At 42.1% G+C, this 23,490-nt stretch overlaps 1 protein-coding gene across 1 annotated transcript in view; it reads right to left on the bottom strand.

Moving 5' to 3' along the window:
• The window catches only part of PRODH (proline dehydrogenase 1), a 264,504-nt gene that overhangs the window by 55,491 nt on the left and 185,523 nt on the right, over nucleotides 1–23,490 (bottom strand). The window contains exon 10 of the mRNA XM_082253359.1: nucleotides 2,649–2,795. Within this exon, the coding sequence (XP_082109485.1) occupies nucleotides 2,649–2,795 (147 nt within the window). The remainder of the gene's footprint in view (nucleotides 1–2,648; nucleotides 2,796–23,490) is intronic.

The following is a 23,490-nucleotide window of genomic DNA, read 5'->3' as shown; positions in this document are numbered from 1 at the left end:
ACTTCATGGATATAGAATATGAAAACAATGTGAATAGTCTAGGTATAAAAAAAACGATGTTCTCAGTGATGCTGGATGAGAAGGCCTCATGGCATTGTTGAATAATTTTATCATCCAACGCCATTCACTTTATTCAACAATGCCATGAGGCCTTCTCATCCAGCATCACTGAGAACATCGTTTTTTTATACCTAGACTATGAAATTCAGCAACACCGATAAATTCCTTTAAAGATCGCTCGTTTATTACCACAAACTTTGTACATCCTACCCTTTGCAGTCCATCATTGCCACAATATACACTCAAACCTCCGGGCATATGGAATATTAATTTTTTAATTTTTTATTTTTATTACAATTTTTTACACACATTTTTTATTTTTGATTTTTGTGTATTTTTATATTTTCTAATGAAAACTCCGCATCAAAATTAATCTTTTTATGTTTTTTATGTATTTTTGAATGTTTTTTCTGTATTTTTTTTACGATATTTTTTAAGATTTTTTCTTTTTTAATGACCTTCAATAAAATGTCATGTTTTAATCCTACTATGGTATCAGATATAGGCTGTCAGGAAATGATGTTATAAAATAGCTGTCCCTCCGTTCCGGCATCTGAAGAGGCATTGCAGGGAGGCCCGACGTGTCCTCCGTTCGGCTTCAGTTTACGCGCACCAATATGGCGGCGGGGGAGGCCGATTGGTTGCTAGGAGATGGACATGCTATTTAAAGGCCGGAAGCTTGTTACGTTGACGCCGCTCCAGCAGACGTCACATGACGAAACGCGCAGGGCGGAGTCGTAACGTCATTACGTCACTTCCGGTTTAGGAGCCAGGGCCGTGGAACGCGGAAGCTTCCCGGCCATCACCACTGATCCTAGGCAGCCTCAAACGTGAGTCTTTCTGCTCTCTTTTCCACGCTACAGATATACCTTGCATCATGGGGTCTTTCTCTTCCATCTTGAGGTACTAAAAGCCAAGTTTGGCTCGCTGGAGGACCCCGGAAGAAACCGACCATTTTCCTTATACACAGGTCGCATGCTTCGGGGCGACATCTAGTGGATGTACAAAAGAATTGCAACCCCATTTTTTATCTATTTCTTTCTGTCACATATCTTGGTATTTTTCACAAAAGTGGCAATAAAAACGCCACGCACAGCACGGATATATTTATGTTCACTGTTTTCATTTAATTTTATCACTGGTCTATTTATGAATTCTAACTTAATTTGCTGAGATTATTAACGATCATCATCAAATAAACGCACATTGGGAACCCATGGTTTCACACTCATTGAGTATATGCAGCACAGCACCTGCACTTTACAGAGTCGCACCTTATGGGCCCAGGTTAATAATGAGCTAACTTGGTCACACCACAAATCACTAGTGCACTTTAATTTTAAACTAACGATTTTATGACACAATTTTTATTGGCACTTTATTCTAAGTGGGCACAGATAATAAGCACTTATTCACTTTAAGGTAGCGCCGTTACAACCTCCTTTTATATTATTTCACGATATTACCAGATGCTCCTCATCTGTACTGCCACTGTCTGTCTTAATCATTTCCCAAAATTATTTCTAGGGGGCAACCTAGCCTAGCCTATGACCCAAGTAATTGCCTGCTGGTTGCATGAATTGGAGAGGGGACGTGGTTCATTCTAATGTTGCATTTAAAATGGTTCTTAAGAACACTAAAGCAGAAAAAAAACAAAGATTTAACAGTTTCCAATAAGAATGATCAGATTAGAAATCTTCCAATAAATGGTATTAAATCAATGTTTGCTGCATTGTTATTTACATTATGTCTACTAGTACATGGGCTACACTGAAGGTATGCCACTGAAGGTATGCCACTAGTGAGAACTGTCACAGTTGCATGTGAACTTACACAAGCTCTCAACCACTTTCATAACCCTCAAATAACTGCTGCCATACTGGTCATGTGTGCAGCACAATGGCAACTGCAATCCTTCAGATGTAGCATGAGAAAGATGAGAAAGATTCATTAGCTTATCTATAAAGCTATTTTTTAACATCCAAAACCATCTAGCAGACATATAAATGCATAATTTTGTTTCATTATTGAAAAGCATATGAAGTTTTAGTTCCACTTTAGACCTCATTCACACAGGTGTACCAATTCATACACCTGAGAGCTGTCTAGAGTAAGTTAAAAGTTTATAATTTGGAAAGTTAAATTACCAGCTCTACAAAGTAAATATAGGGACCAAAATAAAAAACATAACTGTGGGCCAGATATTGCAACAATATAGCTCTTGTGTCCATGGTTCATTGAATATTACCAGCATGTGTATACTAAGCAATCCATTTACAAATTTTATACTACTAACCTAACCAGCAGGCATATGTTCCTGTATCTGTGATTAGCGACGGTCAGCGTAGGATATAGTGGATATTATTCATGTATTACATTAGCAAGCTTTTCAACTAACATTACAAAAGCATGTTCAGAAAAAAAAAAAAAAAAAGTGAAAGGCCTAAAGTTATTGCAGATATTTCTTTTGATCAGACAGCTGAATGTATTCTGAAATTTGCATCAAAGTAATCTCAGCGTATGTCAGCTCGTAAATTCCATTCTGTTGTGTGTGGAGCAGTAATCATTATTGCTCTGGAGTCGCTCACCTTTAAGTAGCACTGGTACGTGTTGAAGATAATGGGATTGTCCTTGTTAAATTTACGCTGCATTTCCAATGTCAGACGGCTGATTGCAGGTTGGAAATAGGTCTGTTCTGCATCAACCATCAAGCGTACACCTGTTTCCAATGCTTTCTAAAACACACAATACAGGGTACAATAAATGGCACTGCATGTGTCATTAGAATAATAGAACAGAAACTGGGCTAAAAGATCACAAATGAGAAAAGTACAATACACACAACTAAAATCACCCATGTCAAAAGACTTGTTTCTCATATTGCTGCTGCCACTGTGACCTGACCCCACTTTACATGTATTGTTCTATTATCTTGTCAACAGACCTTGCTTTTATTTATTAAACATTTAAAAGAAAAAACGCATGGTTTTCTAAAAGTAATCTTTATAGTAAAATACAAAGATACAAAAAGTTGCTGGATACAATAAGAGGAAAGTCTTTTTATCAAAATGCTCATTAGAACGCTAGATTATAAAGTGGTCTTCAAACAGAAACGCATAATAAATACCATGCTTAAAGTAGTTTATTGCTATGGAATACGTTACAATCAAGTGGCTGTAAATGCAGAATGTTTTTATACCTTAAAGAGGAAGTAAACCCTCCTCTGACACTTTTACCTATAGGTAAGCCTATGATAAGGCTTACCTATAGGTACTGTAAATATCTCCTAAACATGTACTGTTTAGGAGATATTTACCTTACATGCAGCCAGTGACGTCACTGGCGCATGCGCTCTGAAGGAACGGCCGCTGGTGCCGTTTCTTCAGAGCCCCGTGCCGTGACCGTCGGCTCCCGCGTGCGTGCGTGGGAGTGACGTCACCGCGGCTCCGGCCAATCAGATGGCCGGATGCCGCGATCCCGGAAGACGGGCGACTGGACATGTTGCCCATCATCCAGCTAAGCGGGCGGCACGGCGGGGGCTCGTTCTTAGGTAAGTATTTCATAATGAGCTAGTATGCGATGCATACTAGCTCATTATGGGTTTCTCTTTCAGGTTTCAGAAAAAAAAAAAAAAAAAAAAAAAACTTTCGAGGGTTTACAACCTCTTTAATGCATTCTCTTACCGGAGCCCAATGTTGATTTAGCACTGTGCATGAAAGCAGCAGCTCTCTCCCTTCTCACTGGACATGGAGGAAGCAGCAGGAGGGGTTGGGGGAGGGGGAGGCAGGGACGAGCCATGCTGGGTTTATGGACGCACAAAGACCTAGTTTGAAATCGAGCCTGCATTAGTGCCCACACAGCAAGTGACTTGCTATGGGGTCACTTGGCAGGGAGGAGCCAGCAGCACTGGCAGAGCACCTCAGAAGAGAATCAGGGCTACACTGTGCAAAACCCTGACATGTTTCGTATTTAAAAAAAAAAAAAAAAAAAACGTTTACAATCACTTTAAACTACATAGAAAGCATCCATTTGCAACTGATCCTACTTGGATATGGAATGCTTGAGACCATGTTCTCTTGATATGACAGCGTATTTGGCCACAACAGATAAGCATTATGTTCTTCAAAAAAAAAGTAAGATGGTTACCAAGCTCAATGTAGGTAAGGGAGCCTACACCCTATGCACTATCCAAATGTAATAAACATTAAAGACCTTTTGAAGATATTGGTATGTATTTGCATTTTTATTTGGCAGCATGAGCACATCCTGAAGATAAAAGTGCTTCCTTTGTCTTTAACCACTTAAGCCCCGGAAGATTTTACCCCCATTCCGACCAGGGGGTATTTTGCGATTCGGCACTGCGTGAATTTAACGCACAATTGCGCGGTCGTGCGACGCTGTACCTAAACGAATTTGACGTCCTTTTTTTCCCACAAACAGAGCTTTCTTTTGGTGGTATTTGATCACCTGTGCGATTTTTTGATCACGCGCTATAAACAAAAAAAGAGCGTCAATTTTGCAAAAATAGCAATATTTTTCACATTTTTTTATATGAAATTCCCCCCAAAAAAAATGTAAAAATCAAAATTTTTAAAAATTTTCGGCCAATTTATTTTATGCTACCTATGTTTGGTAAAAAAAATCGCAAAAAGCGTATTTTGATTGGTTTGCGCAAAAGTTATCGCGTTTACTAACAAAGGGAAAGATTTTTGTCATTTTTGTTGTTTTTTTTTTTAACGCGTAATGGCGGCGATCTGCGATTTTTTTTGCGGTACTGCGACATTGCGGCGGACAGATCGGACCCTTGACTGACATTTTTGACACTTTTGGGGTTACCAGTGACATTTCTACAGTAATCAGTGCTATATATATGCACTGTTACTGTAAAAATACACTGGTAGTGAAGGGGTTAACTTTATTTGGAAGGGAGGGGCTGTGTGTGTCCCTAGGGGCGTGGTTTCTACTGTGATTGGCTGTGGCTCTAGCTGTAAAGACACTGATCAACGGATCTACATACCAGATCAGTTTTATCAGTGTCTTTGCAGCGAAGAGAATGACAGGCAGTTTGTTTACACAAGCTGCCTGACATTCTCCCTCTCCCCCGCCGATCGCCGAGTGACCGGCGGACATCGGGTCCGCTGGTCACACGCGCGGGGGGGTCCGTGACCACGCGGGAGCGGGAGCGCGCCCCGGGGGGCGCGCGCTCGCTCCCTAGACCCTCACAAGCAAGCAACGTAGCCCTACGTTAGTTTGCCTGTGAGGGGCTGACCGCCGACGTAGATAGTCGTGCGGCGGTCGGCAAGTGGTTAAAAAAATATCAAGAGGTTAAAAGCCCAATACACACCATTAGTTTTTTTTCGTTCAACTCAGTGGGTTGAACGAAAAATAAAAAAAAAAACCTGACAGCTCTGGTCGGAGCCGTTGTACTAACAATCTGATGTTAGTGCATCAATCTCCCCCGCTGGGCTACTGTGTCCTGACAGGGGGGGTGGGCCCCCTGCCAAACCACTCTGGTGAGTGTTCTCAGCCATTGGCTGAGAGCGCCGATTTTCCAGAATGCACATCCATACGCACAGGCCGAATGTCAGACAGTTTTTATTGAACCAGCCGATTCAGCCTGTGTGTACTAAGCTTAAGGTCAGACTGGTTGACACAAAAAAAAAAAAAAATCTAAAAAAAAAAGATTTAGGCAAGATAAAGAAAACCAACTCTAATAGCTAGCATAAAGTGGTATTAAAACCAAAAATGTAATATATTGCAGCTTACCAATTTTTAAATGCATAGTTTTCTTTTTTATGCTTTTTGTTTTACCTGGTGATCCAGCCAGTAAGACACATCATGTCTGAGGGTATCTCCACTCCACTGGAGGAGCAGCAGAGACACATTTGGACAGCAGCACTGTAAATTTTTCTTTTTTTCCACAAAATTGTCACACCAATATACCAGGCATCTCACAAAAATTAACACAAAATAAAAACTCATTGCTCCAGAAGTGCTGAATTTGCCAAAATCTTAAATCTGATGCACACAATGTATAGATGAGACACACTTTTGAACAGAGGTTTTTTTCCATTTTCCAATAGTACCTAGTTTAACAAATGGTATCAATTCAACACTTATTGCTTCCACTCACAGGTATGTCCCATGTGGGAAACATATCTAATGTTCAGCAATACTATGACAAATATTTGTAGTCACAAATCTTTATTTTGTTACAAACACACACTTAAAGGCATTTTTAAAAAAGCCCTGCAAAAAATATCCTTAAATCATTGGTTTCTTATAGAAAAGAGCAATCACTGTGATTATACAGCATAATAAAACAATGTACAAAACTCAGGATATCATTGATGCCTGTCACAGAATGTCCAATATAAATACACAATATGTGTCCCATCTCCGAACCGACAGCAAAGTGCATCTTTTTAAGTTGATTAACCTCACATCAAGCTCTTTGGTTGATACAGGATAGCTGGTATTTATCCATATTTAAGTATGTTTAGACTTCCTCACTGCCTGTTTTAACCTAATTTTTGCGTGGCATTTGCAGCACTTCCCCTTTTGCCTAAGGGCTCTTTCAAACGGGCGTTCCGTATGTCCGTTTTTCATCCCATCCGTTTGCGGATGAAAAACGGACATAATGTATCTCTATGTAAATACGGATGTCAGCGGATGACCATCCGCTGACATCCGTTTTTCGTCAGTTCAGTTCAGTTTTTTTGAACTGAAGAGAACCCTATTTTTTCTTCCGTTCAAAAAACGGAACGGACGCAAAAACGGATGTCAGTGGTGTCATCCGCTGACATCCGTATTTACATAGAGATACATTATGTCCGTTTATCAACCGCAAACGGATGGGATGAAAAACGGACATACGGACCGGATGACACAAGTGTCATCCGTGTCCGTTTAAAAAAAAAAAAAAGGAACTGATCGGGCATAAAAAACTGAATGCCCGTGTGAAAGAGCCCTAAATGTGCATTGTTTGGCAGGCTTTCCATCCGCTACATGTCAGGCAAACATTGCCGTGGACGCAAAGTGAAGCATCATGACTGTGGCATGTCAACACCCGTCTGCTGCCTTCTGCAGCCTAATGGGGGGGGGGGGGGGGGTGTTGGTGAGAAGCAAAAACACAGTTCAAATGCCCATTTTTTGCACCCCGCCCAAACACGTCTTAGTGAAGCCCTTGAGCACTAGATTTTTTACATCGGGGATCGGCAACCCGTAGATTGTGTGCAGGTGACTGGAAAATTTTGTCTTTGATTGCCAACCCCTGAACCTGGAGAGGAGGGGTGCCATTTAGTGGAAACGACCAGCTGTATTATCATTCCTGCAGCCACTGAAAGCCCGCTTCTCCTCCTCTTCCCTACAGCCAGCATTCAGCAGTGTCAGGGAGGGAAATCTAACTGATCAGTTCCAATAAATGGAGTCCCTGCTCCCCAGGTCACTTTTCTGTTGCCTACTTGCCCAGGTTGTGTGCTCCCTTTATTCAATGTTCAGTGCAGCAGAGGCTGTAGAGAAAGGGGCTGGGGAATCTCTGTCCTCAGTCCCTTTTTTGGTCTGAAAAGTGAAACATTAGCTCACTAAAAAGATAATAAAAATAAAAAAAAATACTGACATCATCCACTGCCCTACTGACACTTTCCACCAATGTCCTTACCATTTAGTTGGGCTTGCTAGTAAAGAAAAAAAAAAAAAAAGAAGGGCGCAGAACCTCAGTGACCTTTGATCTTTTTTTATGTTGTTCAGGCAGGTCTTCACCTCTCAAAAAGGTTGCCTACCCCTGCCTTACAGCAATCACAATTTCACATCTAATTTAAAAAAGGCAGCAAAGGCAAATATAAGTTGGTACACTAGACTCTGCTGATACGATGGTTGTTACAGTGCCATGAAAAAGTATTCATACCCCTTGACATTTTCCACATTTGGTCAGGTTACAACCAAAAACCTAAAATTATTTTATTGGGATTTTATGTGATAGACCAACACAGTGGCATAGAATAAAGTATATCTTAAAAGTGTGGCGTGCATTGGTATTCAGCCCCCTTCATTCCGATAACACTAACTACAATCTAGTGGAACCAATTGCCTTTAGAAATCACCTAATTCGTAAATAGAGTCCACTGGTGTATAATTCAATCTCAGCATAAATACAGCTGTTCTGCGAAGCCTTTGGAGATTTGTTAGAGAACCTTAGTGAACAAACAGCATCATGAAGGAACACACCAGACAGGTCAGGGATAAAGTTGTGGAGAAGTTTAAAGCAGGGTTAGGTTATAAAAAAAATATCCCAAGCTTTGAACATCTCACAGAGTATTGTTCAATCCATAATCCGGAAATGGAAAAAAAGTATGGCACAACTGCAAACCTACCAAGACATGGCCATCCACCTGAACTGACATGCTGAGCAAGCAGAGCATTAGTCAGAGAATCAGCTAAGAGGTCCACGGTACCTCTGGGAGGAGCTGCAGAGATCCACAGCTCAGGTGAGAGAATCTGTCCACAAGACAACTATTAGTCATGTACTCCATAAATATGGCCTTTATGGAAGAGTGGCAAGAAGAAAGCCATTGTTGAAAGAAAGCTATAAGTCGTCCCTTTTGCAGTTTGCAAGCAGCCATGTGGGGTCACGGCAAACGTGGAAAAAGGTGCTCTGGTCAGATGAAACCAAAATGTAACTTTTTGGCCTAAAAGCAAAATGCTATGTGTGGCAGAAAACTAACACTGCATATCACCCTGAACACACCATTCCCACCGTGAAACATGGTGGTGGCAGCATAATGTTGTGGGGACGCTTTTCTTCAGCAGGGACAGGGAAGCTGATCAGAGTTGATGGGAAGATGGATGGAGCCAAATACAAGGCAATCTTAAAAGAAATCACCTAATTACGTCAATGCGTCACTTCCGCCTCGTCACTTCCGGTCATTGGAACGCATTGCATTCTGGCAGTCACCGAAGCAACGCTATCTTCATGCTGTTACTTCTCTACTTTATTGTAACTGCAATTATTATTTAATAAAGCCTCTTACATTAATGGATTTACACTATTAAGCCTCTTCTTCCTGCATGGCCATGAGGAGTATCCACCACTTATATTAACACTGGACAGGAACTACTTTACAGCAAGCGTGGGCTGAGAGTCTATCTGTGCTGGTCGGTACAAGAGTAGATTGGGGGGGCGCAGTCCATTTCCATCTGTTGACTATTTACCTGTGACCCCTGTAGGGGTATCTCTATTTGGTGAGTGTGGTCCTATTGGGTGAGCACGATTGCATTGTGAGTGATTTCTACACAATCAATCTATAAATTATATTATTTGCACGATTACTGGGACTATTGGACTATGTATATCATTTTTATGAACATTTTTTAATACTTTTTTGTATATATTTTTTGAAGTTGGCTATATTTTTTTTTAATGACCAGTGATATTTTTTAGCACTGAATTAATTGTATTAATTAGGTACTTCTATATTAGGCTATATTTATTGTACGTATTTGCACCATTGCACTTTACTTTTGTAGGTTTCACATTTAGCACACATGACACTTTATTTATATATATATATATATATATATATCCACAGGCTATGTCATCATATCCATTTTTTGCACATATGACCCTTTTTTGCACACAATACTTTATTTCTAGGCAGCTCCACCATACCTTCCCTTTCTTTCCATATGGTTATACCCCTTCGGGGTATTTGAGGTAGGCAGCAGCCCTTACATCCATTAGATATCCTAGCGCAGAATCTTAATAATTTTGAAATGTTTCCCCTAGTTTGTAGACGCGATAAATTTAGCGCAAACCAACCAAAATGCACTTTTTGCAATTTTTTTTTTTTACCATAAATATATAGCAGAATACAAATTGGCCTAAAAGGATGAAAAATGTTGATTTTTAATTTTTTTTTTTTTGGAATGTTATATAGCAGAATGTGAAAAATATATATTTTTTCAGAATTGTCGTTTTTTTTTTTGTTTAGATCGCAAAACCTATAATTCGCACAGGTGATTAAATACGACCAAAAGGAAGCTATTTGTGGGAAAAAAAGGAGATCAATTTTATTTGGGTACCGCATTGCACGACCGCGCAATTGTCCGTTAAAGTAATGCAGTGCCGAATCGCAAAAAATGGCCTAGTCATTAAGGGGGCAAATCCTTCCGGTCCAGAAGTGGTTAAGGCACTGTATATGATGCCAGCAAACAATGCTCATGACAAAAAAAGCTCTTCCTTCTGGGTGGTCTATGTACACTGCAAGGATTTTAACAAACTTAGTTGCAGATTCCTATCTTTTGTTATTCTGAAGAAATGGCTGGCTGTTTGTGTCCATGTGCACAAGGAACGAGTGATTTAATAATCATCAATCAGCTGCTGCATTTGCAAGGCTCTAATTAGGAAAATTACAGGGTCTGTATCCCTTTAGATATGATCTCCCTTTGACATTTTTGTTGCAGGGGATGCCCAAAATCTGACTTGTATATTGAAGACTTCTGGGAAAATCAGTAAGCCAGCCACATAAGCAGGAGATTACATTTCTAGGAGGGCGTTCTGTACATCTGTTCAAAGAACACCTTCAGGTTGCCATTTTAACCCCTTCTGTACCGCGTCATGTAAAAAGACGTCGGCACAAATCCTTTCTCGATCCGGGCAGACGTCATATGACGAAGCCCGGATCTCCCCGCTACTGCGCGCCCCCGGGGGGGGGGGGGGGGGGGGGAAGCGCGGCGATCGGGGGTGAGGCTCGTCCCTCGGACTGAGCCCAACCCCGATCAAGGTAAACAGCCAATGAAATTGGCTGTTTACCACGTGATCGGCTGTGTCCAATCACAGCCGGTCACAAATGTCATCAGAGAACACGGTAACTAGCTGTGTGAGGAGGAGATTGTGGTAACAGCTAGTTACCAAGTACAGTGCACCCCAACCACACTGATTGCCCCCCCCAATAAAAAGCACCTGTCACTAGCCCATCAAAGTACCCGAGTACCTGTCACCAGCCCATCAGGTACTCTGATGACAGGTACTCGGGTACTCTGATGGGCTGATGACAGGTACTCTGATGGGCTGGTGACAGGTACTCGGGTACTCTGATGACGGGTACTCGGGTACTCTGACGACGGGTACTCGGGTACTCTGAAGACGGGTACTCGGGTACTCTGAAGACGGGTACTCTGATGACGGGTACTCGGGTACTCTGATGACGGGTACTCGGGTACTCTGATGACGGGTACTCGGGTACTCTGATGACAGGTACTCGGGTACTTTGAGTACCCGTCACTGGAGTACCCGAGTACCCGTCATCGGAGTACCCGAGTACCTGTCACCTACCCATCAGAGTACCCGAGTACCTGTCACATACCCATCAGAGTACCCGAGTACCTTCCACCTGCTCATCAGAGTACCTGACACCTGAAGTACCCGAGTACTTGCCACCTGCTCATCAGTACCCATCACTACTCATCAGTACTCATCAGTACCCATCACCTATCAGTATCAGTACTGATCGTCCGTACCGATCAGTACAGTATCAGTATCACCTATCAGTATCAGTACTACTCATCAGTACCCATCACCTGCCCTTAAGAGTACCCGAGTACCTGTCACCTGCCTATCAGAGTACTCGAGTACCTGCCACTTGCTCATCAGTACCAGAGTACCTGTCACCTGCCCAGCAAAGTACCCGAGTACCTGTCACCCTTCATACAGCCACCATAAGTCTAAAAAGGTTTATATACGTCCTCCGTTTAAACCTAAATACCGGTGTTATGGCAGCAGATAGCTGCCATAACCCTGGTATTTTTTTAAACGGTGGACGGTTGGCTTTCCGATAAGGGTGGTCCCAGCGGAGGATTCGCCGTAGGATCGCCCTTTCGGGGTGGCAGAAGAGGTGCCCCCCACCCTCCCGCCGCATTCTGGTCCTTTTCCCCGCTTACCGGACCCGCCGGCAGCGGGGAAAACGATCCGGTCCCAGATCCTCACAGACAGGATGTCGAGTGAGGGCAAGCTTGCCTTCACTTGACTCTATGGTCTTGGAGGACCGGAGCTACGGCAAACGTCGTTGCCTAGCAACCAGTTTAAAGGTCCCTTTTTTTTTTTCATTTTATTTAATTTTTTTTATTTTTTTTTTCATTTTTTCTATCTTTTAGTGTACTTGTGAGATCTGAGGACTTTTTGACCCCAGATCTCACAAAAAAGAGGTCCTGTCGTGCCTTTTTCTATTACAAGTAATGTTTACATTTCTTGTAATAGAAATATAAATGATCATTTTTTTTTTTTTAAAAAAGTGTAAAAATAAAAATAATAAATAAAATAAATAGTAAAAAAAAAAAATAAAAAAAATTAAAGCGCCCTGTCACCGCGAGCTCGCGCGCAGAAGCGAACGCATACGGAAACCCCGCCCACATATGTAAACAGTGTTCAAACTACACATGTGAGGTATCGTCGCGATCGTTAGAGCAAGAGCAATAATTTGAGCCCTAGACCTCCTCTGTAACTCTAAGATAGCAACCTGTAGAAATTTTTAAAATGTCGCCTATGGGGATTTTTAAGTACCAAAGTTTGTCACCATTCTGTGAGCGTGCGCAATTTTGAAGCATGACATGTTGGGTATCTATTTACTCGGCGTAACATTATCTTTCACATTATGGAAAACAATTGGGCTAACTTTACTGGTTTCTTATTTTTTAATTCAAAAAAGTGAAATTTTTCCCAAAAAATTGCGTTTGGAAGACCGCTGCACAAATACGGTGTGATAAAAAATATTGCAATAATCTCCATTTTATTCTCTAGGGTCTCTGCTAAAAAAAATATATAATGTTTTGGGGTTCTAAGTAGTTTTCTAGCAAAAACAACTGATTTTAGCTTGTAAACACCAAATGTCAAAAATAGGCCTAGGCAAGTGGCTAGGATGCATGATGATGCTCCTTGGATGTTGGGCCCCTCTATATGGCTAGGCTGTGAAAAAGTCTCACGCATGTGGTATTGCCATACTCAGAGGAGGAGTGGCAGAATGTATTTTGGGGTGTCATTTTTGCTATGTACATGCTATGTGTTAGGAATATCCTATAAATTGACAACTTTGTGTAAAAAAAAAAAAAAAAGTTTTTATTTTTTCCCCACATTTTCCAAAAACTTGTGGAAAAAAATGACATGTTCAAAGGACCCATAATGCCTCATAGAATATACGTTGGAGTGTTTGCTTTCCAAAATGGGGTCAATTTTCAGTAATTGGTACCATAGCTTCTAGACTCAATAACTTTCACACAGACTAAATAATATACACTAATTTGGGTTAATTTTACCAGAGATATGTAGCAGTATAAATTTTGGCCCAAATGTATGAAGAAAAATTAATTTTTTGCAAAATTTTATAATAGAAACTAAAAAAAAGTGTTTTTTTTTGCAAAATTTTTGCTCTTTTTTTGCTTATAATCACGAAAAAAAAAACCCCAGTTGTGATCAAATACCACCAAAAGAAAGCTCTATTTGTGTGAAAAAATGATAAAAATTTTGTTTGGTTACAGTGTAGCATGACTGAGCAATTGTCATTCAAAGTGTGACAGTGCTGAAAGCTGAAAATTGGTCTGGGCAGGAAGGGGGTCTAACTGCTCTGTATGGAAGCGGTTAATATACAGAAAAATTACAGCGCTGCAGATTGAAAAGGAAAGGTACATTTTAATAACATTCAACCATAATATGAATTATATCGCAATTGTATTTGCTATATATTTTTTTATTTGCTTGTTTTTTCCCAGGAAAGTGCAGTTACCCTCTAACATTGGTTGACTTGCCTGCTCAGCCAGGGATTGTCCTCATTACTTCCAAAACCAAGGTTTATGGCATTATATATCTATATTTGGCATATCTCTGTTGCATAGCACTTTGCTATCAATTTGGAGATGGACAATTATGTATATTTATAATGGCAAGCACTCTGGGAGAGGCGTCATCGATAATCTAAGCTTAGTATATTGTTTTAATTATACTGGATGACCATAGTGATTGTTCTTTTACATAAGACACCTATGATATATAGATCATTTTTCAGCGCCCTACATTAGATATTTTTATTTTTTTAATAAGTGTGTTTTGGTAATGCAATAAAGCATAAAACAGAATATTTGTCATAGTATTGTTGGTTTTTAGATAGGTTTCTCACATAGGCGATGTCTGTGAGTGAGCGAGACCCATAAGTGTTAAATTGATATTAGATTGGCCTACGTTAGGATACCAAATTTGATATATTAGTGGCACAACTTGGGAGCATGTTACACCCTAAATATGAATGTGACATGTAACATGCTCCAAAGGTGAACTTATCCTTTAAGACAGTGGTCCTCAACTCTGGTCCTCAGGGCACACTAACAGGCCAGATTTTAAGTATTACCTTGGGGAGATGCAGACTAGAATACTGCAATCACTGAGCAGCAAATGATATCACCTGGGATGTATTTCATTTATATTGCAAATCTGGCCTGTTAGTGGGCCCTGTAGGCCAGGGTTGAGGACCACTGCTTTAAGACACTACAGACCCAGTGCTATATTATTAGGCTTGGAGGTGTAGATGTGCAGCAGGGCCATACCCAACACAGTCTTCCTAAAATTGTAAAAAGGTGTCTTTTTAGATAAAAACTGACAAGAAAGATGAGGTTTTTAATTTTGCAAAAATGTCACAGTTTAAAGGTGTTGTAAGGTCAGAAGGTTTTTTTATCTGAATGCATTCAAATAAAAAGCCTTCTGTGTGCAGCAGCCCCCCTCAGCCCCCTAAATACTTACCCTAAGCTCCTCTCTATCCAGCAATGTCTATGAGTGCCTCAGCCGTCTGGGACACTCTCTCCTGATTGGCTGAGACACAGCGGTGGTGCCATTGCTTCCCAAATCTTTCATGGCAACAAATAGCCCCAGCACTTGTTCCTACTAGTGTACTGACTATGCTAACCGCTATCCTGGCACCTGTCCCTGATTCAATTTTCGTTACAATCAGTGATAGTGTTGCTACAGTTGACAATCCCGGGTGCTTCTGTCCAAAATATGGAAAACCTCCATGTGTGATTACACATGGCCATCAACATTGGTAGCACTGGTTATTACTCCCACAGTACCAAAGTTTACCCTAAATGGCATGACAAGCCTACCAATCATTCCAAGGGATGCTTCTATGGACTGCATCTCTTGCTATGCCTTGCACATCACGCAGTGTTTGGGCATCCTTATTACAGAACAACAATCCATTTTATGGGAAATGAAAGCAATACACCTATTGTAATTAACAAGCTAAAGCCTTTCTTCTCTCTGAAGGTGAAAATAAAGTACCAGCTCTTAATCAATTTGGTTTTAAGAAGCAATAAAAGCCTCTTTATTGCTGCTGATAACTTATGGCACAAACAAGTGGCTGATATTGTTTTTTTTTTATCAAACTTCAAAAGAATGTGTTTGCTTGCACTTCATTATGAAAGATTACATTTCAGCACTGATGCATTTATTTCAATTAGAGTTTCATAAAGGAATTCAAAGACATCCTGAAATAAATGCCATTTCTAAGGGCTGTTCCTACCCTTTTGGATGTGAGAAATATTGTAGCATTGATTTACGGCACCATCGGAGCCACAAACTATAAAGCTCATCTCAGTCATGCGGTGTTTAAATATTAATGAGCCTTGTGGAGTCAATGCCAGTTACTGGCCATTTATGCAGCAGTTTTTACACATACATTTTTGGGAGAGAGCAAGAGCGGAGGAAAAAAAAGAAACACCATTACATGTTATAGTCTACCTCAAAAAGTGGCAAAAATTTCAAGAGATTTGGCACAGAAAATACTTTTCAGCTGTTTAGAAGTCCAAAAACATGCACTTAAACAAAATAAAAGCTTTCTCTAACCCCCCCCCCCCCCCCCATAATTTTTCTGGTTTGGCTGTAAATTTTCTGCTCTTTGTATGACATATGACTCAGAATACAAAAATGCCTGAATCAGACACCTTAAGGCATTTCCTAAAGATATAATACCAAAACTGTGGTCAATGCTGCTTTATAAAAATAAATGTATTAATTCTGCAGGAGAAAATTACATTTAGGGGTTGATTTACTAAAGATGGAGAGTACAAAATGTGGTGCAGATCTGCATAGAAACCAATCCGCTTCCAGGTTTTTTATGTCAAAACTTAATTGAACAAGCTAAAGTTAGAAGCTGATTGGCTACCATGCAGAGCTGCACCAGATTATGCAATCTCCAGTTTTAGTAAATCAACCCCCTAACGCAGGGGCAGATCTACAGGGGGTCCAAATTGTGACTCCGCCCAATGCTGCGGGGGGGGGGGGGGGTCTGTGCGGTCCCCCTGTATGCTTGGAAAGGAGAGCGGCTGGATATGAGACTGAGCTCCACGGTCCTCAGCTGACCTGTAAATCAGCACTGCAGGAGCTTGTTCAGATTGTTCACACCTAAGAAAGTAAAAGCAAGGGCGAGATGTCTTGCACAGTGTGTGCTGTGCTCTCTGCCTCCCCCTAAAGTGCAGTACCCAGCAGGAAGAGTGAAGGTACACTGCTGCTGATTTTTAAAAAGGCTATTTGTGGTGTGTGTGTGTATATATATATATATATATATATATATATATATATATATATATATATATATATATACACACACACAAACACACACACAGTATCTCACAAGTGAGTACACCCCTTACATTTGTGTAAGTATTTTATATCTTTTCATGTGACAACACTGAAGAAATGACACTTTGCTACAATGTAAAGCATGGGTGTCCAACCTTTTGGCTTCTCTGGGCCATATTGAGTGTAGAGAAATTTTCTCGGGCCGTATATAAAATATATACTATAGTTAAGATATACAAGTAATAAAATGCCGCTGCACCCTTTCCGCGCCGCCACGCCCCCACACTAATTTAACACAACTAGAGGATGATCAAATTAAATGAAATCAGTATACAGAGGTTTACTTCTTCTGAGCGATAATAAAGGAACACTCTAACCACCATGACCACTTCAGTGATTTAAAGTGGTCATGGTGGTAGGAGTCAGAAACACTGCACATGCTCCCCTCCCCCCCCTCCCCTCCCCTCTGAAGTAGCCTCTGTCTACTGTTAGTTGGCAGCTGCTGTGGCCGTGCCCCCGACTTCCTTCCTCCCCAGCAAAAAAAAAAAAAAAAAAAAAGATTGTCAGGGGGCAGTGGGCCGCATTGCCTGAGGTTCCGGGCCGCAGGTTGGACATGCCTGATGTAAAGTATTGAGTGTACAGCTTGTATAACAGTGTAAATTTCCTGTCCCCTCAAAATAACTCAACACACAGCCATTAATGTCTAAACCGCTGGCAACAAAAGTGAGTACACCCCTAAGTGGAAATGTCCAAATTGGGCACAAAGTGTCAATATTTTGTGTGGCCACTATTATTTTCCAGCACTGCCTTAACCCTCTTAGGCATGAAGTTCACCAGAGCTTCACAGGTTGCCACTGGAGTCCTCTTCCACTCCTCCATGACGACATCACAGAGCTGGTGGATGTTAGAGACCTTGCGCTCCTCCACCTTCCATTTGAGGATGCCCCCCAGATGATCAATAGTTTAAAAGGTTTAGTTCTGGAGACATGCTTGGCCAGTCCATCACCTTTACCCTCAGCTTCTTTAGCAAGGCATTGATCGTCTTGGAGGTGTATTTGGGGTCGTTCTCATGTTAGAATACTGTCCTGCGGACAAGTCTCTGAAGGGAAGGGATTACGCTCTGCTTCAGTATGTCACAGTACATGTTGTCATTCATGGTTCCCTCAATGAACTGTAGCTCCCCAGTGTCGGCAGCACTCATGCAGCCCCAGACCATGATACTCCCACAACCATGCTTGACTGTAGGCAAGACACACTTGTCTTTGTACTCCTCACCTGGTTGCCGCCACACATGCTTGACACCATCTGAATCAAATAAGTTTACTTTGTCTCATCAGACCACAGGACATGGTTCCAGTAATCCATGTCCTTAGTTTGCTTGGCTTTAACAAACTGTTTGCGGGCTTTCTTGTGCATTATCTTTAGAAGAGGCTTCCTTCTGGGACGACAGCCATGCAGACCAATTGTATGCAGTTTGCGGTGTATGGTCTTAGCACTGACAGGCTGACTCCCCACCCCTTCAACCTCTGGAGCAATGCTGGTAGCACTTATACGTCTATTTCCCAAAGACAACCTCTGGATATGACGCTGAGCACGTGCACTCAACTTCTTTGGTCGACCCCGGCGAGGCCTGTACTGAGTGGAACCTGTCCTGTTACACCGCTGTTTGATCTTAGCCACCATGCTGCAGCTCAGTTTCAGGGTCTTGGCAATCTTCTTATAGCCTAGGCCATCTTTATGTAGAGCAACAATACTTTTTTTTAGATCCTCAGAGAGTTCTTGAGGTGCCATGTTGAACTTCCAGTGATCAGTATGAGAGAGTGAGAGCGAAAACACTACATTTAACACACCTGCTCCCCATTCACACCTGAGACCTTGTAACACTAACGAGTCACATGACATCGGGGAGGGAAAATGGCTAATTGGACCCAATTTGGACATTCTTACTTAGGGGTGTACTCACTTTTGTTGCCAGTGGTTTAGAGATTAAAGCGGTTGCAAACCCTAGGGAAAAAAAAAACAAAAACCTGCAAGACAAAGGCAAATGGGCTAGTATACATCGTATACTAGCCCATTATGTGTAACTTACCTTAGAACGAAGCCCCCACACGGACCCCCGGACATCGCTGCGGGCGTTGCCATGATCCCTCGCCGTCTCTTCCGGGTTCGGCGGCTCCGGCGCGGTGATTGGCCGGAAGAGACGGCTCCGGCGCGATGGGAGTGATTTTCCGGCAAGCTCCCGGCAAATTAATTGAAGGTCCCCCCGGACCTTCAGAGCGCATGCGCCGCTCGCGAGAGCGGCTGCATGCACTGTAAATATCTCCTAAACCATGCCGGTTTAGGAGATATTTTTTGTACCTACAGGTAAGCCTTATTATACACTCACTACTTTACATTATAGCAAAGTGTTATTTCTTCAGTGTTGTCACATGAAAAGATATAATAAAATATTTACAAAAATGTAAGGGGTGTACTCACTTTTGTGTGTATGTATGTATAGATGTGTGTGTTTACATATATAGGTGTGTTATCTGTGTGTATGCATGTATGTACGTGTGCACATGTATGTACTTGTATGCACATGCATATACGTGTGCATGCATTTATATATGTGTGCATGTATGTGCGTGTGTGTTTGGATATGTGTATGTGCGTACATGTGTTTACATACGTGTGCATCTATGCTCATTACTTTTAATCCTGACCCCCTATTTCTGTACAATCAGAACAAATTTTTTTTACAACTTGTTCATAATACCAGCAAAAAAAAAAAAAATAATTTTGAATGGAGAGTCAGTACTGATGACCCTGTCCGTTCATAACAAACATAGTAAACGGTGTTCATTGATAACTGTGTTTACTATGCTTCATTTTGTGAATGAATGGGAAGCTCTGTATAGGGCTATTTATTTCTGTGTAGCGGAGCCACAGCTTTACACCGCTTCCTTATTTAGTCCTTTACTACTAAATGGTATCCTCATTCATGGCATATATAGGTTCTGGCAATTTTGTCCTTAACAAGAGCCTCCATGGATAAGTGAAAAAATATTTAAAGGGAACATACCAGGATAGAAACATAAGGGCTGTCCATACCAACAAGCTTCGTTCTCCCAATGTTCTTCCCGTTTGGTCCATTCCCCCTTTATTAGTAAGGGTGTAAATAGCCTTACACATACCCAGTGAAGTGACTGGGCTCAGGTGAGACAGATGAAAAATCCTCCTACTTAAATTGTACCTGTCTATCTGTAGCCTTCTCTTCTCTACATCTGTTCAAAGTCCAGGATTTTTTTAAAGCTTGTCTGAGCATTTAGAAAAAAGGGGGCAGAGCTGAAATTACACTCCGCAGAGCTCAGTGAGGAGAGCTCTGATTGCTGATTGAAGGAAGATACAGACCCCCTAACACACAGCATGAAAGAAGGAGCAGAGGCTGTCAATGTGTTGGAGATTCCTTCCCTGTCACCGTTTTTCTATTGGTGTCAGGAAAAATTGTCACAAGTGATTCATGCTGATTGAAGAAGGAAGCAGCAGACAAAAACTACACTTAGTGCTTTTAACGGAGTACACACTATAGAGGGATATGCTTTGTTCATATTTCTATTTCTTACAACTTTTAGTCTTCATACCATTTCACCAAAGTTTCCCTACCCTTCCGTTTCCACTCGGCAGCTTCTCTTTCTCGATGCTCCACAGTCGGTTTACCTTCCAGATCTCCCAGCCTGAGCGTCACCCCCCCCCCCCCTCCTAGGTTTTAAAGAAACGTAACTGAGCGGCTGTCGTTCACACCCCACTCAAGAACTATGTGACTTTCTCATTCCATAGCTCTTTTCCCAATTTTATCCTCATTCACGCTGTTCCCCCTCCAAATCTCCCTGTTAAGTGCTACACCCTCTGTCAAGTTTAAAAAAATTGAACAGTGGCTATCACATAGACTGCCCAAATACAACCAGCAGCTTTCTTCCACACTACGCTCCTTACCTATATCATATTCAATAAGTGTCATTTAAGACATCAGCCCCCTCCCCCCCACAAGCCTATCCCATCACTGCGATCCACCCACTCCATACAGGATTTATATAGTGCTAACAGTTTGTGCAGCGCTTTACAACATGAAGGCAGACAGTACAGTTACAAAACAATTCATAGCCCTACCCATTCATTGTTCATACATCTATGTTTCCCTTTGAACCCCCATATTTGTTTCCATCTCCCCTTGGTCTGCCCATAGTTCCCGGTCCTTCTTTCCCATTTTTGGTGCCCTATCACACATTTAAACTTGGCACATCAGCAAGTATAAAATAGAAGAGCAGCGCTATAAAACAAGTCCAATGGTATAGGTAAGGTCCAGCTGATTGGTCTCCTTGAAGTGCCACCAGAGAGAGAGAGAGAGAGTGAGCCCAATTACACTGCTGCTTACCGTCCCAATAATAAAAGAAGGCTCAAAGGATCCACCAAACTGCTCCTCCAGAAATCCTCAGCAATTCCAAGATCAAGTCAATAAGATGCGACTCCATACAGATGGTACAATGAAAGACTGATCACTCATATATACCAGAAAAAAGCAGACAACAAAACCATAGTGCAACACCTAATGATTCACCATTTATTTTCTTTAGCCAAAAAACAGCTTACAGGTAAAATGAATGAAATGAGCTTATCTGCCAGAAATGCTTGACCGCCAACGAGATGACCGCTGCTTCACTCTATGGTGACGTCCCGCGTCACAGGTCCCGTCCAATGGTAGACTTCTTCCGGGGCTTTTTCTTTGCCACTCTGACTAGAAGGCCAGCATTCCGGAGTCGCCTCTTCACTGTGGACGTTAAGACCGACGTTTTGCAGGCACCATTTAATGTAGCTGCCAGTTGAGGACCTGTGAGGCATCTATTTCTCAAACTAGAGACTGTAATGTACTTGTCCTCTTGCTTAGTTGTGCGCCTGGGCCTCCCACTTCTCTTTCTATTCTGGTTAGAGCCCATTTGTGCTGTTCTCTGAAGGGAGTAGTACACACCGTTGCATTATGATTGGAATTTTGAGTCCATTTCTGTTGTGATTTCATCCAACTACTCTTGTAAACTGCCATATTGTTTTTTATGTATACTGGACCTGGGGACTATTTACCAGTTTTTTACTACCTTTAAGAATACCAGTTCTTTTATCAATCTGCATATTTGTCATACTAATGTTTGTTATCTGTGTATACCAATAAATGTATTCAATTGTTTTCCTGTCAACTTGGTCATGTCTTTCACTCAAAGTCCCAACCGTCTTCTTTTTAATTCAATTGAACAGGGATGGATACGCAAGGTCCATCTCACCATGCGTCTCATGTAAAGTCCCAAACCCCTCCCCCCCTCTTCCTTCTGGTCCACAGACCAGCATTTCAGCCAGATAATACGCCGAAGGACCACTGCTGATACAGAGTCAGACAGCCTAGAAATCAAAGGAGCCGCATCCAAAAAAGCATCACAGATAAATTGCAGCCCCTGGACCAACTGATCCGCCAGCTCCGCAAGACAGGAGGAAGCTGTTACCCCTCTAGCTCCCAGCATAAAGGTTTAGCCCACTTGGTCAGAGTTTGTGATACCAGGGCAATAGTAAATACCGGCTTAAGTGCCGAAACAGCGAACATATGGCGGGCCAGAGCCTCTGTCCTATCAGCTGGATTTGTAAGGGCCGGGGACTCCTCAACTAGAATGAAGGTAGCTTTATTCAACCTGGAAACCAACGAATCCGCTACAGGTGGGACCATCCACCTTTTAAGCAGTTAATCCCTATGATACCGCAAGGCAAAACCGCTTAGGAACCACTGCGTTTTGGGCAACCCCACTGTTTTGTGACAATGTTGTCAACGTAAGCCGAAAGGGGAACACCCTCGCAAGCTTTAGAGGGCCCGCGGGTGCCGAAAGGGACCAGCGCCTCCGATGCAGCATCAGCCGCAACCTCAGGTTTTAAAATTTCACGCACTGACACAAACCGTGCATTCAGAGCACCGTTTCATGCGTGGCTAGGAGGAGCAGAGGAATCATCCTCACTATCTGAGCACTCGGTGCATGGACGCAGACCCAGCAGGTAAGCTACTTACCATACCAGAAACAGAGTGGGCACCGCTCCATCGGAATGTGGGTGGCTGTCGGCCAGGAGGAACACTGCGACTCAGGCCGAGGCCAGGTCGTAATCGCCCTCACGAGAAGTTTTACTCGCACGCCAGCCCATTCCAGTGGGGCTAATGTTGCGGCCGACCTAGCTCGGAGCTGAGGCCTGCGCATGCTTGCTGGCCAGACTGGGGGGGACCTTCTGAATCCAGATTATCCAGTCCAATGCCCAGTCCGGCAATTGATTGTAGATTCTTACAGGGAAAAAAAACAACAAAGATAGGAAAAAAATCAATTTAATAAAGAAAAAAAATCGCCAGGACCAGAGATCCCAGCAAGGAACTAGGTCCTTACTCCTGACTAGGCAGACAAAAAAAACTAGCTATATAAGTAGCTATAGCTGAGAGTGGGTGTATACCCCCTGGGACTGCGCGTAGCTTTTTCCTGCCTAGTGTTCTACTCCTGTAGAGGGTGGAATAACCCAATTGTTAAGAAGAATCAGGAGCTGTCCATCAAAGAACAAAAGAGAAAAGGCGCCGGCACGATTTTTTAAAATTTTGCCGCAGCAAAACACATGGTACTGCATGTGCATTTTTGCTAGATGTATGGGGTGTCATTAAGAATGAATGACACACATGAGCGTCTGCAAAAGGCAGTGCATTTTTTGTGTGGTGCAGAAAAGGGAGCGAATTTGCGCACTACCACACCACACCTGGTGTGAACAAG

This window comes from Pelophylax lessonae (genome assembly GCF_965119305.1).
Source record: "Pelophylax lessonae genome assembly, chromosome: 1".
In the NCBI taxonomy this organism is placed as follows: Eukaryota; Metazoa; Chordata; class Amphibia; order Anura; family Ranidae; genus Pelophylax; species Pelophylax lessonae.
This window is presented reverse-complemented; position numbering and strand designations above follow the sequence as displayed.